This window comes from Protopterus annectens, chromosome 16.part0 (assembly GCF_019279795.1).
Source record: "Protopterus annectens isolate FY-2018-M chromosome 16.part0, PAN1.0, whole genome shotgun sequence".
NCBI classification, from domain to species: domain Eukaryota; kingdom Metazoa; phylum Chordata; order Ceratodontiformes; family Protopteridae; genus Protopterus; species Protopterus annectens.
In genome coordinates, this window is record NC_056750.1 from 629593583 (window position 1) to 629610802 (window position 17220).

General features: G+C 34.6%; 1 protein-coding gene across 1 annotated transcript in view; it reads left to right on the forward strand.

The window, feature by feature from the left end:
- The window catches only part of LOC122790632 (sodium-dependent phosphate transport protein 2C-like), a 246201-nt gene that overhangs the window by 107930 nt on the left and 121051 nt on the right, over positions 1 to 17220 (forward strand). Inside the window, exons 6-7 of the mRNA XM_044058156.1 lie at positions 2150 to 2293; positions 9550 to 9661. Coding sequence (XP_043914091.1) covers positions 2150 to 2293; positions 9550 to 9661 — 256 coding nt within the window. The remainder of the gene's footprint in view (positions 1 to 2149; positions 2294 to 9549; positions 9662 to 17220) is intronic.

Consider the following 17220-nt stretch of genomic DNA (forward strand, 5'->3'; position numbering starts at 1 on the left):
TCCATTTCTTTGTCTTCTTTACTTTGAATGCTTGCCACTTACTTCTGTTTTTCATTTTCGTCTGCCTTTTTGTCTGCTACTCCACTTTTGCCTTCTTTTACTTTCTCTGGATATGTTTTCTTTTCCATCTCATCTCTATCCTTCAGGATTGCCTCTGCATCCTCCTTTTGTATTTTCTCCATAATGTTCCTCCAGGAAAAATCTCCTTTATTTTCTGGCTCATTGTGCACCACCATTTCTTTAAGTAAGTCATCGCACAACCCTCCCAACTGGATGATTGTAGTTATATATCCATCATTTGATGACTCATCTCTATCAAACCGTTTTCTACGAACCATTTCCTCAGAATCCTGCACACATTCTCCAGTCTCAATATTTGTGTTTTCCTCCATTTTTCTCACTAGCCCACCATCTCCTTCTTTTTCCATCTGCCTCCATGTTTCTCTGAGCCACCTCTACTCCTGGAATGGAAACAGGAAGTGATCCTCCAAAATGGATCCCACTCACAACAATGAGAGGTAGGTGAAATTTTCCGATGCCTTGGCTACATTTCTCTGAGTAGTATAAATACCACCTTGGGTCCCCCTGAAATAAGGTTGTTTGCTTAATGGGGCTAACCCAGTCAGCAAAGAATAAATAAACCAAAATTTTGTGTCTTTAGGTAAAGATTCATATTTTCATCTTAAGTGAAGAATCAAATACTTCAGCAAGTCTGTGAGTTTCATTGTGGAGTAGCTACGTGCAAAGAAAGTAAGACTTACAGATATAATATATTCAGCCAGGATGATAGAATAAATAGTGCAAATATTGTCTGCTACTTGGCATACATGCTGTGTGGTGGCTATTGTTTTATCCAGAAAATGTCTAACTGAAAGGTACATTAGACACTAATTCATAAATGTGTTTAAGTCAGTGTTCGCAGGAATATGTTCTTAAGTGATGTCAGATAATGATCCACAATTTAGCTGTCAAGAGTTCTAATACCTTTCAAGAGCTTGTGAGTTTTGACATTATTCTGCATTCAAGATCTCTGCAATCAAATTGACAAATTTGTGTGTGTGTGTGTGTGTGTGTGTGTTTGCGTTTGTATGTGTAATGGTACTACATGCTATAATTTATATAAACACTGACTTCAAATTTCATATCCCTGATTCCCTATTGTACTGCAGAGCCTTCCTGTCATCCCTGTGAAATATTTTTTTCCACTGTGGAAGCTGCTAAGGCAACAAAAATAAGTAGGTGTAATCTTGATCAGAACTCAGATGATGCTGATGTAATATGTTACCTTTAGATTTATAGTAGTTTTATTTACTAAAGATAATAACTACAGTTCAGTGGTAGGTGCGGTATATTGTTCCTCAGAAATGGACTTACAGCTCCTATTTCTTTTGTTGTACCTTACTTAGCACAGACAATAACCACCACGGCATATTCATAAAGATCTTCATCTAAGACCAGACTTCTATGAGAAGTAATGATGAAGGTTATATTTAGATATTGTATGTTGCACTAACTAGAAACATCTATGTAATTCCTGTATCATTTATGACATTATCCCTCCGTTCCATAGGAAATTTGGAAAATAACAACAATAATGCAGCGTAAAGGCCCAAAATAAGGGACAGATTTTAAACATTGCTGTTATAAACCTTAAAAGTTAAAAGCATAGTAGATTTTGCATTTTCTTGCATTTTCTGAAGAATATGAAGTTTAAATGGAAAAGTGTTTTACTATTTAGTGACTTCAATCCTCCATGATTAATCAAAAAAAAAAAACATTTATGGGAACAGACCAAAACTATGAGGCAAGAATCTGGACATTCAGTGAAAATCTGGACAGTTAAGCGGTCTGTTCCATTTCAACATGAAAGCACTGACTGGGACTCAATGCTCTGTTTCCAGTTAACTCCTTTAATTTTATATAGCTGACATTATCAAGACTTAGCTGCTCAGTAAGTACTATGTCAGGGCAGGCATAATTTAAAAAGTTGTGTTAATATCTGACCATGGTCACCACAAAATTGCCATTGAGTAATATGATCCTTTTCGCACAAGAGCTTTGTATTATGTTGTATAATTAAGACTCATTTATGTAACTTTACTTGGCATCCAAAGCACTACCTTATTAACTCCATGTTTTTTTCTTTTAGGGAAAATGGCTGGCGATATCTTCAGTGACAATGACATCCTTGCAAACCCTGTGGCTGGGCTGGTGATCGGAGTACTGGTTACTGTTTTGGTACAGAGTTCCAGTACTTCATCCTCCATCATTGTCAGCATGGTTTCTTCAGGATGTAAGTAATACTATACGTTATTTATTTGGTTAGTTTGACTTCTGCTGCAATGAATGATGCAAAGATGTCAAGATTACAAAAAATGACAGCTGATGATGATAAACAAAAAAATATACAATTTTGTCATATTCTTTTACCTCATACAACAGTGAGAATGATATGCACTACTTTGTGGTATATACATTGTTTCATGCACTACTTTGTGGTATATACATTGTTTCATGCACTACTTTGTGGTATATACATTGTTTCATGCACTACTTTGTGGTATATACATTGTTTCATGCACTACTTTGTGGTATATACATTGTTTCATGCACTACTTTGTGGTATATACATTGTTTCATGCACTACTTTGTGGTATATACATTGTTTCATGCACTACTTTGTGGTATATACATTGTTTCATGCACTACTTTGTGGTATATACATTGTTTCATGCACTACTTTGTGGTATATACATTGTTTCATGCACTACTTTGTGGTATATACATTGTTTCAAGATAAAATCTAAGGAAATTACATAGAAAGTCTTTTAATTTTGAACCGCAATACTGAATGAGTCAAAGAGTATGCAGAATATGCACTCACTTGTCAATGATAAATGTAGCCTTGCCCTAGAGGGTGAATAGTTGTAATTGTATTTAAAAAAAAACAAAATGATTCATTGTTCAGTATCTAGCATTAGTTAGCAGCGCAAGTGATACCGCACATATGCAGACAGGTAAACAAGTTGATCAACATAAAAAAATATATATTACTTCCTAATCATAAACCATGTGTAAAAAACATTTTGAATGAAGTGAAGAACTGGTGTCTTCATTTCTATTTGCCAGCTGTCTCATGGTTACATTTTATTATTCACACATCTTTCACTATTATTACTGAAGATCAGCTCGTATGCATTTAATATTTGGCACTAGTAAATGCTTCTTTTACTGCACCTTACTTGCCATAACTGAAAGGCTTTTGCTCTGCACAATCAGGACTTAGCAGATCCCCAAATATACACTCTCTTCTCTCCTATAGGAATCCTTTTTGCTATTCCAGATGAACAGGTACATAACCTAGCAACATCATGCGTACCCTTTGTTGCATAGTATATTAGAAGTCAAAGGTAAATTATTTGGCAGGCCCATAGCTGATGCTGTCTGCCTCCAGTAAGCAAAAGACAAAGGCTGAGCCATCTTACCAGAGCATAATTAGAACTGTGAATCCAAGGATCACTGATTAATGCCACTGCATACCTGCAGATCTTCTCAACCCCTAAACATTGCCTGATCCAAGTACAGCAACCAAAGACAACTGCAAGCAAAGAAGGGACTAACAATGCCTTATTGTTATACCACATTTGATAAAAACTATGAGCTAGAAAGGAATATGGTGATATCTAATTACAAGTTCTGTATCTGAGAAATTAGACTGAAAACTTTACTGCATCAAAGCTTTGTAAGTAAGTGTGCAAGACAGCACTGAGAGAGGAATTAGTGCTTGGGAGGCTGAAGATGGAAAAACAGGAGATAAAGACTATACACACACATATATGTATATATGTGTGTGTGTGTGTGTGTGTGTGTGTGTGTGTGTGTGTGTGTGTGTGTGTGTGTGTATATGGATTCACTTTATAATGCCGAATTTCCAAAAGATCGAATTTCATATGGCCGAGATGATATGATCGAACTTTTGGAAACTCAGCATCATAAAATAAATCCCAAAAAAACAAAGAAAAACCTTTCTCACCACTATTGCAGGAATTAAGCCCCCCCTGCACCCCCCACACCCCCACTACTTAAATATTCCAACTCCAAGATCGCACTACAGCGAGAAAAAGGGAAATCTCCTGTTCCATGCTGTATGCGGATCTCTGTTCACAATGCTGAGATTCCAAAAGTTCGATCATATGGTCTCGGCCATATAAAATTCGATCTTTTGGGATTTCGGCATTGTGATGTGTTCCTCTCTCTCTCTCTCTCTCTATATATATATATATATATATATATTTTTTTATATAATAGTGAACTAAACTAAAATAAAGCAAAAACTTATGGAAAGAGTGATACAATGAATTACAGTGTTTGTTAGATTTAACAGTTTGATTAACCATGTCAGTGAGGTGCTATGAACCAAGTTGGATGAGATGGTTATATAAATCAAAACTTATAATTACTATGGGCATGCAATCTACCAGAGTTACAAGTCAATGGTTAAATGAGTTGATAACGGAAGATGTTGAAAGAATGAGTGTTGATGTTTCTGCAAGTTAGTGCTTGCTAATACACTCATATATAAATAATATATTAATAAACAATGTATTAATAAATAATAATATATAAAATAATTTAATGATAAAATACTTTACTTATTAAGTGTATTGAGACTGCTCAAATTTCTGATCTTAATGATCACAGAACATGCAATAGAGAACTGTCCCTAGGATTCAGACAACTCTTCTTCACTCATGCTAATTGCCCAGTGTGAGTTGGTCAATTACCATGAGAAACAGAAATTCTGATTCAGAGACATGGCAAAGCTGTACTGAAAAGAACCTCATTAGGGAGTGTTTACCATGTCTCTGAATCTAACACTGTCATGTCTGACATGACCGTGCTAGTTTTCTCCCAAGCAGCACATGCAGCTTGTTAGTAAAAACAGCCTTTTCACAAACACACACACACACACACACACACACACACACACACACACACACACACACACACACATGCAAAGACAGACACAGATCATTCACCAGAAGCCTGTCACCCCCCACTTGTTCACACTCATGGAAACACTCACCCTGACACATACATTCATACTTCAACACACACATGCAAGCAAGCACACACACACACACATGCATGCTCTGGTCATATTTTACCTCAGACTTTGGGGTCTTTTAGCATTAAGCTGACAATGATCACCTAAATACTTTAACTATGGCATCAAGAAGCCAACTCAAGGAATTACTTTGCTTCTTGACATAAATTAAAGAAGTTAAAGAAATGATATGATGTAAGAGATAAAGAAGCAATATGAAACAAAGTAATTATAACCTACTTTTTATTTTGCTTTTAAGTAAAATAAACAACAACGCCATGTTTAGCAAGTATTAAAAATGGCTCCCATTTATTTTCCCATGTTTCACAACAGGACAATATGCTGCCATGAATTTGTGATTTTGTTTTTTTACTTGGTGGTATCTGTGCATTAATACCCTGTTGCCAAACATTCACCATCCACTGGAGTACTGATGTAAAGTTCTACCATTATCTAAAACTATTAACAGGATATAGCCTCAAACCACTATACAAAACTGCCAGATTGCATTGAGCATTAAAACAGGTTTGGCTTGCTTTTCCGAAATTATATTTTATTATGACTTTCTGTTGTGCTTCTAAGTGTTAAGACCTTTTCAGTGCTCTGTCTGATATACCATTAAAGAGGCTCTTTAGAAAGGGTGTAGTTCAGATATGTGATCACCAAGCTGCCCAGCTCACGTTTTTTAGACTGCTGACCACAAGTATACTTTTCAGATATCTCAAAAATGTTCTTCTGTAAGCACAGAACCAAACTACCATGACCTGCATATTAGGGATGCCATGTCCCTATTAACTAATCAAACCCCAGGGCATCACATCTTGAAAAAATATAAAGTAATTCATATGCAGCAGTCTGTCAGGAGAATGGATGCTCTGACTCTTTTCCATTAATTAGTTCTTTTTATAGATTTTATCAATTGAAGTTGGCAAAAAAGATTTAAGACAGTTTCAGATAACTATATTTTTCAAATTATAGTGTCCATGAGTTACCATGATTGAAAGGAATAAAATATTTATTATTACTTATGATGTGAGAAAGGGAAGGTGATGTATCAGTTATGGCCATATTGGCATGTACAATAAGTCTTCCCTTAAAAGTTTAAATATTCATTATTTGCTGTTCTCTTAGGCAGATTGTTCAATAAACACTTGATAAATGTCATACCGGTCCCAAGATTTTCCAAGCAAATCATACTGTGAAAAGTTAAAGGAGCCTGAAGCTGCATCTTATATAAACAGAGCACAATTTGCTATTTAAATAAATTTTTCAACACTCACTCTTTAGCCTTTTCATAAATGACACAGTAAAATGCTTGCACAACAGTAACTTTTTAAGCTAACAGAATGATTGAGTAATATATTTAGACTCACTTTTTGAATGATGTGGTCCTTTATTCTTAAACTACAGGATATAACCATTTAGCCTGTAAAGTAGATTATCCAGTAATAATTATGCCTGTACTTGTTTCAGAATGATCCCCAAGTAAAAGAAATGAGGTTGAGACATCAGTCTGTTTTTTTTTTTATTTGCTGTAAGACTTCTGAAATTTGCCATGGTATAATTATGTACAGAATATTGTTTTTACTCTCTGCAGATATACCAGAGAAGGAAGACAGGGTAAAAACAATCTCAAAGAGGGTACTCAAAAAATTAACCATTGACAATAAAACCTGTAGATGAAGATTATGATTAATTCCATATATGCACTCATACAGGGCTGGCCTTTGGTCAACTGGTGCCCAAAGCAAAATGGCTCCACAGCACCCCCTCACACTACCTGGTGCCTCCATCCTGGTATACCTATGCCATCCAGATTACTTTTTACTTTCTTTTTCTCACAGTTTCTCTTACTCTTCAGTTTGTCCTGTATTCATTCAACACATTTTTAAGGAAAAGCACCTCTGATAGAGCGGTGCCCTAGGCAGCTGCTTAGTTGGCCTATGTCTAAAGTCGGCTAAGTATTCATAAAATAAGGACAGTGGATTGTATGACAAGAAATGTTGAGTTCTTATGAAAAGTCAAAGCACTACTGAAAGAGGTTTCTTTCAGTAAATAAAAAGAACAGGACCAATGAACCTGTAAAGAGAATGAGTGTTAAATGTGAAATGAACAAATAATACTTGAATTACATTGTGGAAAATGGAGCAAAATACATTTCCATATAGACCTTTTTAATCACATTTTATTTTAATAAATCAGCAAAAAACTGAAAAAGTCTTACGAAAACTAAGTGTACTAATTTATTGAGGAACACAGAGCTGATAAGCTAAATAACATATGTAGGTAGAAAGGCATGCACTTCTGTTTTAGTTTTTCCATTTCCCCCCTCCCCCCATAGTGACTTTTGTTGGCTTAGACACCTCATTTATCACCTGTATGTCTGCTATCATATACTGTGGTTAAGACTTTCCTTTATACTATACTCCATTGGGGGAGTACAAGTTGAGGGATACTACTGTACTACCAACCCCTTCCTCCCTCAAAGGGATGCCAGTCATTAGTTAACCTCTTTGCCACTCCCTTATCTTTGCTAGCTTTCTTGAATCTCGTCTGCTTTTTAAACATGGGCCGCTGGCAGTGAGGCTATATACCATGTCCCTCTGCCATCAGGCTAATCAAAGGGGCAGCCACTGCTTGGTTAATTTTAACATTTCTTTTAAAGTAAAGAAAAAATACTACTCACAGTTTGTTACAGACCTAGAATGTTCTATATAATTATTTTGTGAAATCACATTAATAACCATTATGGGTTGATATTGGTCCTGAACAAAAATCTAATGTATTAATTTAAGCTTTTGAATCAAAGTTAGAAATGAATGTCTATATGATCTGCATCTGCAACAGATTTCTCTATCAAAGCTTTATCTCTTAAGGAAAGATTTTTAGACATGAAAACATATTGATAATTGATTTCCATATATGTGTGTTGTTTAAGTTGACTTGTAGTACCACATCAAAAGCTCTGTCTACATACATACATACTCTGCATACATTTCAGTTTCAGGGTACACAGCTAATATAACAATGAAAATGCCAGAACAGCATATATGTATACAACAGATCGGAAGATAAAATAATAAAGAAAAGTCATTATTTCATACATAAAACATTTAAATAGAGTAGTTTACATTTGTTACAGAGTACATTGGCTTACTGAATTCTTCCTGCTATTATGTCTCCATGGGAATCAGAAATTATTTAGAAGATATTGTAATAGTGAGATTAGAATCCACTTATCTGGCTTCATTTATAAACATGTTTAGGAATTATATATACAAGTCTCTGTTACTTAAAAAAGATGTATGGCATCAGCAGTGGGATTTATAGAGAGTTATTTACATACTGATATGAGTTTATGTAAAAATAATTGCATTTGTTTGGTTGTATTACTAAATATATTCTTTTATACTCAGATGACATTCTGAAAAAGTAATTTAGAGGCTTCTTTAATATTAAAAATTCAAACTTTCAGAGAAAAAAAAAAAATATGTAATTTTGTCAGATGAAGATGAAAAATGTATTTACCCTAAATTATGTGAATATTTGATATATATTACTCTTGATGAAATTTCTTATAAGATTTTAATAAACAGCAGAAATGATTTAGATAAGAACTACTGGACTATTATAGACGCTGTTGAAATTGAAATTAATTAACTTTTAGAAGAAAAAGATAGATATTTAATACTTAAATATATTAGTTAAACATGTACAAGTATGCACTGGAAAATTATGTGGACATATATTCATAGAATATTTATTGAACCTTTTTAAGCTAATTACATTTAAAGGAACAAGGGCATTGATTTGTTTGAGATGTAATAAAATATTAAAACTAAATGGGTCCATATTTTCTCTGCTTGTGAAAAACTTGTTGATTTTTGGAGTGATGTAAAAGACTTTTTTTAAACTTTAATGACTGATAAATATATACTTACAAGAATGATAATTCTAATGAATGCACTTGTTCCTTCAGTTATACATTATAGTCAGCATATAATGTTTTAGGGGTTGCTTGCATTTGCAAGGAAATGTATAAACAAAAAATGGAACTCAAACTTGAACCTTCATTTAATGATTTTCTTAAAATGGTCACTTTTTTGGAAAAATGAAAAAGACACACCAAAACTGAGAAATGTGAAAAGTCCTATGAAATTGAATTGTTGGAATAAATTAGACCGAATATGATCAGAATATAATATTGATGCATATTGAAGATGCAATGGAGATTTAATATGATTATACTATTTTTACTTTGGTCAACACATAAGAAAACATGTTTACTGTTTTCATTTGCTTTCATTGTAAATAGTGTAAATCTGTTAAAAAAACAAAGAATATTTAAACTAGAAATTATAATATTTTAATGTTTAAGCCACACTAATTTCATCTGAACTGAAATTAATAGTATTTTTTCATTTAGTATTTTCTTTCCTCAGTGATGAATGTACGGGCCTCTATTCCCATTATAATGGGAGTCAATGCTGGAACTTCAGTCACCAGTACCTTGGTCTCACTGGCTCAGTCTGCTGATCGAAATGAGTTCCGCAGGTAAGATAAAAACTGTGGTGTAACACCCTTTAGAATGCATTTTTCTTATTCATATGCAAAGAAGTCTGATGGGACTGTGCTAGTGGGCCTTAATGCATACTAGTATAATAAATAGCTGTCCATTGTATTAACAATTCATTTTTATATTTGTATTACCTTTAATCTGCTTTTGTAGTTAATTGTTTATTTAAATTTTCAAGTTTACCTAGAATCCAGAATTCATGATTTGCACATAGAAATACTTTGCCATATTGCCTTCTGAGAGCTTACTTACTTACAAACCTGTTCATCATAATGGCATCTTAATCCTTTGTGCATTTTTGGACAATATTTATCAGTTAAAATCTGAAATAAAATGGGAATGAGAGAACTTTTTATGACAATCAAACAAAATATCAAGAATTCCTTTCCAGTGCTATGATCACAAATTTATATACCTTTGTGGCTGGAGCTATGTATCTTATATTTATGTCTCTTCTTTAGTTTCCTGTGCAGGCACAATACCTTCAACTACAATAGCTATGATGTCAGCTGTCATGAACTACTTTAAAAACAATAGCAGATGCAGTATGCCCACAAATAAGAAACATGTCTGTGAATCTAAAGTTTATTACTTAGCCCCCATGTATTCTGGAAATATATATTGCCTTCTGCATTGTTTACTTGTCTTCTAAGTCTTATTTTACTTACAGAAATAATTTCAGTGACCCAAACATAACTGAGCACCAGGTTAACTGACTATCTGAGGCATCATGTTCAAATCAAAATAGCTCTGCTTCAAAATCTGGTAAATGATACATCAAATACTCACATTCTTTTGTAAGTAAATATACTTGAAATCTTAATTTTATGAACTACTGACACACATACAAACATAATTTTCTATTGGGGTGCTTGAGCAAATACTTACATTAGTATTCTCACTCCAAGCTCACTGTACTTTAGAACCAGAGCAATCAAAGAAAGGCAGTGAGACACCTATTTCAGTCTTTCTCCAAGGTACACTGAACTCAGGCCTCAAGGTATTAATATGCAATCCCTATGATCTCACTCCATTGTGAAGTGAGCAACACAATCTTAGCAACTGCTGCCTCAAGCTTTTATGCTACAGTGATCGAAACTCAATCTCAGGTAATCTTAGCAAGTGATTGTAAGCCATAACCACCATATCTTAGCACCTTATTTTAGGTGAGAGTACACTGGATTCAGACTGATTAAGCAGCAACAGAAGTTCAGTACAAAAGTATAAAAACAATGAGTATAAAGAGTGCTCTTAAAAAGGGTTATGAGAGCTTCAGATCCTGTTTCTTTCAAAATGCACCCTATTTATCAGCTTTGGTATGGAGAATTTCTGGTTACATTCTTCCCGTTCCTCTTATTCTTTGAGTTGTCTTAGTAGTGAGAACATGAATGGTAAAGTTGGTCTGTTAGTTCAGCATACTCCCTTGGTTCTCCCCAGGACGTATCTACTTGTTTAGTCAGCATTCTACTCCCTCCTTTTCAGTGGTAATCATCTTGCCAGATCTTTATTCTTCCTGGATGGTTTGGTTCGGTTGGTAGCCTTTCTGATATTTGTACCTTTTGCATAAATTTGGAAATATTTACAGATCCCCATGTTAACACTTCTGTACATTCATAGAATCATTCTTGTATCAAGAATCTTCATGGCCAGTTAGAACCAATCAGAATTTTGCAGGTATGCAAATGAACTTACCTAAGTATGTAAACTGTGGTGGATGCATGCTACCCATGCTAGAGAACTATCCTCAACTGACTGCAGTTCTGCATAGGATTAATGTCTCATTTGGTTAAAAATACTGATCCATCCACTGAATTGTGAAAGTATGAAGTGTTAATAGTAAAAAATTATTTCAGGCTATGACCCTGATAATGAGGCTTTTTTTCTGGGATTCTACATTATTAGCTGATCTTTCTTAGGCTTGTATACATTTTCTGGTTAAAAATGGTGTAACACCTTGTAGTAAAATGTTTTTTTTTTCTTTTTCAGTACACCAACCATCAAGTCTTCCTCCCTGGCCAATAAGACTGTCTTTCTGTCCAAAATCTCAGCTTATGCATTAACCTTCTCTCAGTGGAGATGTGGGTTGAGCATAGTGAGTACTACTGTCATCCATTGGGCCTGAGGTTTTTTTCATATCCCTATAGTCCCTCCCCAAGTGCTGGGCATAAAGAAACTATGGCATACAACTCTGCCCTTGGGCCCTAAGGGGCATGTGCACTATCATCTATATCATACAAGCTTGATGCTTACCTGCCTCTGCTAGCAGCACCTCATCACTCACCCTCCCGTGTAGGACAGGAATGCTCCATCCTCTCTGCAATCTCATCAGATGTTTGAGTCACTAATTGAACTCGGGTCACCTGGGTCATAGGAGTAAAACAGTTACTTTATTCTTGAAATGGACTATGTCATCAGCTATCAAATAAATAGTTTTCTTTTTATTTGAATTGAAGTGTTTTATTTTATTGTTTTATCCCTGTTGTAGTGTTGTCTGCTATATGGGCTTTTTAAAATGTGTTTATGGAACTGCATCTAGGCTATTCTTTGTGACAGATATAGGTGTATGTTGGGAATCCATATTTGACTCCACTTTTCCATGATGAAGAAATCAAAACTGCAGCTTGGCCTAGATAGAATGCTACAGTAAGTATATTTATCATGTTAAATTGAATTTTCCTAAAAATATCAGTAACAAAGCAAAAATATATTTCCTATATAGATTATAAGCTGGAAGTAGGACAGCTAGTCTAGAAATATATGAATTCAAAGTATATTTTGCTATATAAAATTTTTGTACATTATTACAGATTTTTGCATTAGTTCAAGTGCAGTTGCATAATAAATCAAAAATGGCACAGACACAAAAGCATTTATTATAAAAGCAATCATATTTATCATGTAAATGTTTATGTGACAACCGGCTTTGCAGCATTTGCCAGTGACATCATACAAACTTCACTGGCTTTAATGACTCAAATCTAAGCAGCCAAAGTGTTTGGGATTATGCAAAATGCTCCGCATTCGACCATAAATGCTGTTTTGCACTGAACTGTTTTGGCTCCACTACACGACTTCTGATTGGTTCATATACGACAATTACTGCCAATCGGCATTGCAGTATACAAAACAATCAAATAGATGCATTGCTACATTCTAATGCCATTTCTCATTTCTGGAGCTTTGTGTGCCTTTCATTTCTATGTAGAGTTTCATCTTTATGTATCAGCCATCCTGTCATATTCTGATCTTTCTCAGTATTCTGTCTTTTTAATAAATCTATGATTACCTGTCAGAAATAATTCATCACCATTTTCCTTAACCGATGTGTCATTTTGTGACTATAGCACAGGGTTGTGACATTCTTCAGACTGACTAGTGCTTAGCAAATATGAGTTTCATAAAGCTCTTCACAGAATGACTACATCTTCTACCACATTTATGGGTTTTCTGTTGCCTTTAGGAGCCAGAAACCATACTGGATCATTTACTTAAACCTGCATTAGTTGAATACACTTTTTTGATTAAATATAAGGATCAAATATGTTGCAATCCAGTGGGTTAAGTGATTTGACACAACTGTACTGATGGCATAGTATATTAAAGTGCATCTTTAGAGATTACAATGCCAGTATTGCATAGTAAGGCAGATGTATTCCAGCATTATTTGCTTAAAGTAGCAATATTGGTGTACAAAGAATAAGGAACAGATACTTTGCTCTAGATGGAAGACTCATATCAGTCCAGTGCATGAAATGAAGCAATCTTTTGTACAGAGTAAAATGTTTATCAGTACATGGGTGACAAAATACTAACAGCAAAGCAGATAAGGTAACTAATGATGTCCTCAGCTGCAGTTAAAAAGAACAGTACGTATAAGACAGGAAGGTCAAAGAACTAGATGTTGTCTAACTTGTTAGTCTTCAAGCAAAGGCATCTGCTTTTTTTTTGAAATGACAGCCCACTGGATTGAAAGAGTCCAGCAAGGGCTGTGATCTTTTATTATAGCGAATCTTATTTCTGACATTTGGACTGTTCACCTAGAATGCTTTGGAGCTACTGTAGAGACTGGACCTGTTCTTGCACTTAGCGTATATGTGAAATCATTTGTGTGACTTGTAACAGGTCTGTTTAGAAAATGTAGTAAATGTAGCAAGTAGTATTAATGACCGTGTGATTTTAGTTTTGTTTTGATTTTGTACAGACGTGCTGTTTCATGTACTTATGGTGTGGTTAAGGTATTGCAGATTATAAGCTTTGGATGTGACTCAAGTCTGTCTTCTTGAATTTTACAAATGTTCTACCAGGCCCCATGACAATGACGTGTTTCACGCGGTGCAGAAATAGGGTGTTTCACATTCTGACTGTTTGATAGACATTGATAGGGTTTGTGTTCCACGCAGGCCTCTTAAAAGGTAAAGACCTATAACTTAAATGGGTATACTATATTACTTCAGTTAGTGCCACAGTAGAAACTATTCTTCAAGCTTTGCCATTTCACATTATCGATGAAAAGGTTAATTATGTTTGTGACTCATTAACAGAATCAGATACATATCAAGAACTTAACATTTAAGTAACAATTTAGCTTTTGCAAAAGAAAAATAGCCATCAAGAAAAATAAGAATTAAAAGAAGGCAAACAAAGCACAGTGACACTGGATATTTACTGAATTAGGTTAAGAATGGAGGTGAATATTAGTAATTTCACTGATACAGATACTAGAAGAAAGAGTCACATAATACAAAGTTTTCTATAAACAAAACTAAGAAGAAAGGCATTTGAGATGCCCCACCACTGTCCCAGTAATCAAGGATCCTCACCACTGGCAACAGTGGGGGACATACATTGGGAGGATGAGAAGTACACACTTAGTATTTCCAAATGCAGCTCTCTGCATCAAGTATAATTTCCCCTAAGAGCACACAGTGACCACGCTCAGTCTCGGGCTGGTTTCTTCCTCTTCCTCCAGATCCCAATAAGACTCTCCACTGGCACAGCTATAGTGTTGAGATCTCAGCTGAGTGGCCAAGCCAAGACCTCCAGCACCCTCTCTGTACAACCAGCGCTTTGTGTCCCTGCCCAAGTAGCTGACACACATGTACTTTGAGGTTTTATTTATACACACAAACACACCTGGGAAAGGCTGGCACAGGTTTACTAGCTATGCCCCTTTCTGCCCAGACTATAAGGTAGTTATTACTGCCACCAGCTAACTCTTTATTAGCTACTTTAAGGCCCTTAACAAAGGGTGTCCAATCTTACTGTGTAATGTTAATATCAATACAAATGGTAGTTTGACCAAGAGGAGTCTATTAGAAGTGGCCCATAAAGTGTCACCACATAAATATGCAAATACTCTCAGAACTTAAATATGTCTCACAAAAATCAGCCACAATGAAATGTTTATATATATTTCATAGTAAATGTTAAAAGAACAAGAAAATATTCAGTATATATTTACAAAGTGACAGCAGAGTTCAGAATCACAGGAAATATTTAAAACAACATTGCAGGACAGTCTCAAATAAATAAAGAAAAATATCTATGCTAAGCTTTGCTATATTCCTGACTATATCCAAAAGAGTTACTATGTCATAGAAACTTACTTACAGGCAAGGCAGATGTGATGAGTGGATATTGATGTTGTTAGGTCAAAGACAAAATACAAAATGCAGTCTCTCTCAGAGAGTTCTTGAATTAATATCTCAAATAGTACTGCTGTGATAGCTTGCAGAATGATATAATTTCTTATCATCTGACTCTATCCCAGATGAAACCCTCCCACTGATGCAGCTGGTAGCATTTAGCATCTACCTGTGAAAATACATAGACAAAGGCTTTTCTTAGATCTAAGGTAGATCCTGGAAGTCATAACACAATAAAACACTTCCAGGACAATACAGAAAATGTCTAGTGCTAGGCATCATGTCTGTTACTACACTGAAACTGAAATATAACATCCTTTTATTATGTGGCCAAAAGGTAATTTAATTTCAGCTATTTTTCTCAAGTTAACCTCTTGTGTTCTAGTTTCCATTGTTAAAATATATACATGTAAAAGTTACAATAGTCCAGGTACATTCCTATTCTATTCCAGTAGGGCATGCTGTAGTTACATCTTTAAACAGCACTTTGCAAAATACCTTTTCAGCACACGTCTGTACAAACCATCTTACATGACATACAGTTCTAATACATTTGTAACACAGGCATATGAATCATGTTGATATTCACAAATGACATATAATTATTTGCAAAATTCCAGATAGTTGGGCTGGCAATATCTCCTTTCATGAGAGCATTAATGAACTCACACTTGAAATTCAAAGACAAGAATGTGTGTACACACAGATGTACAAGAAAAGAAGAGAACAGAAATAAAAGTTTCAAATAATCAAACCGCAAAAGGAATGAAACTCATCACAGACAGGAGGATCAGAATAAAATAATTCACCATAGAGAAGAAAGAGTATAAATTCTGATTTACTGTTAGCATGTTTTTCATCTTATCTACTTTTATTTGTCATTTGCTCATATAACTAAGTAAATAATCTGTATTTTCATTGCTTGTAACTAGCTTGTTACCTTCTCCTTTTGGTTACTTTGAATTGTAAGCACCAGGCTTGCTGTACCAAAGTTAACAAAATTAAGTACAATAAAATAAATAAAAAGAGTTCTATACAACAACAAATATCCTGCAAAATGGAAGCAATACATTTGTCATGGTAAATATAACTATTTGTTCCAGGTTGTATAGACCTAGCTAGAGTGGTTTAATAATAAACTACACTATTATAACAAAGCACATAACAAGCCTAAAGTTTTAAAAAAGTTTAAAAGTGAAGGCATTTTACAAGGAACAATCTATCCTGTATATACCACTACAAGCACTTTTGATTAAACCCAGTCAGAAACAACACTCTACACACAGATATATTTCAATATGAACTTTCAAAGACACATACAGCAATGAATATTCTTCAAGTTGCACCCAAAACTGAATTTAAAGGACTATAGCACAAAAATTGTCCACTGGAATACTATATTTGAGAAAGTTATTGATATAAACAATAACAAAATCAAACTGATAATATGTCACTAAATGATACGAGAGATTGCTAAATTATACAACTTCTGAAAAGCATAAAATGAAGTTTTGAATAAAGCAACAGTTGAAGGCAAAAATCAAGGAGTGAATGTTAGCAAGAAAAGCAAAAAGAGACAGTTTTGTCTAGAAACATTGGAACACGTCTAGAAAATGATACTCACAGAAAAGTCAGTATAGTTAATATGCCGAACATACAGACGTAATCCACTCATAAGAAGTGGGAGATGAAAAGAACTGATGGTATTTAAAGAAACAAATATTATTGTGTTATATAAAAGAAAATGAAGACGATTCAGCATATGTAATGTACAGACATCATTTTTCTTGACAGTAAATGACTGTCAGCCGATCCAAAGCAGTGGACTGAAACATTAATTTCACTGCACTAACTACATTTCCAAAAACTCTCACATAAAAGAAAATATAGTT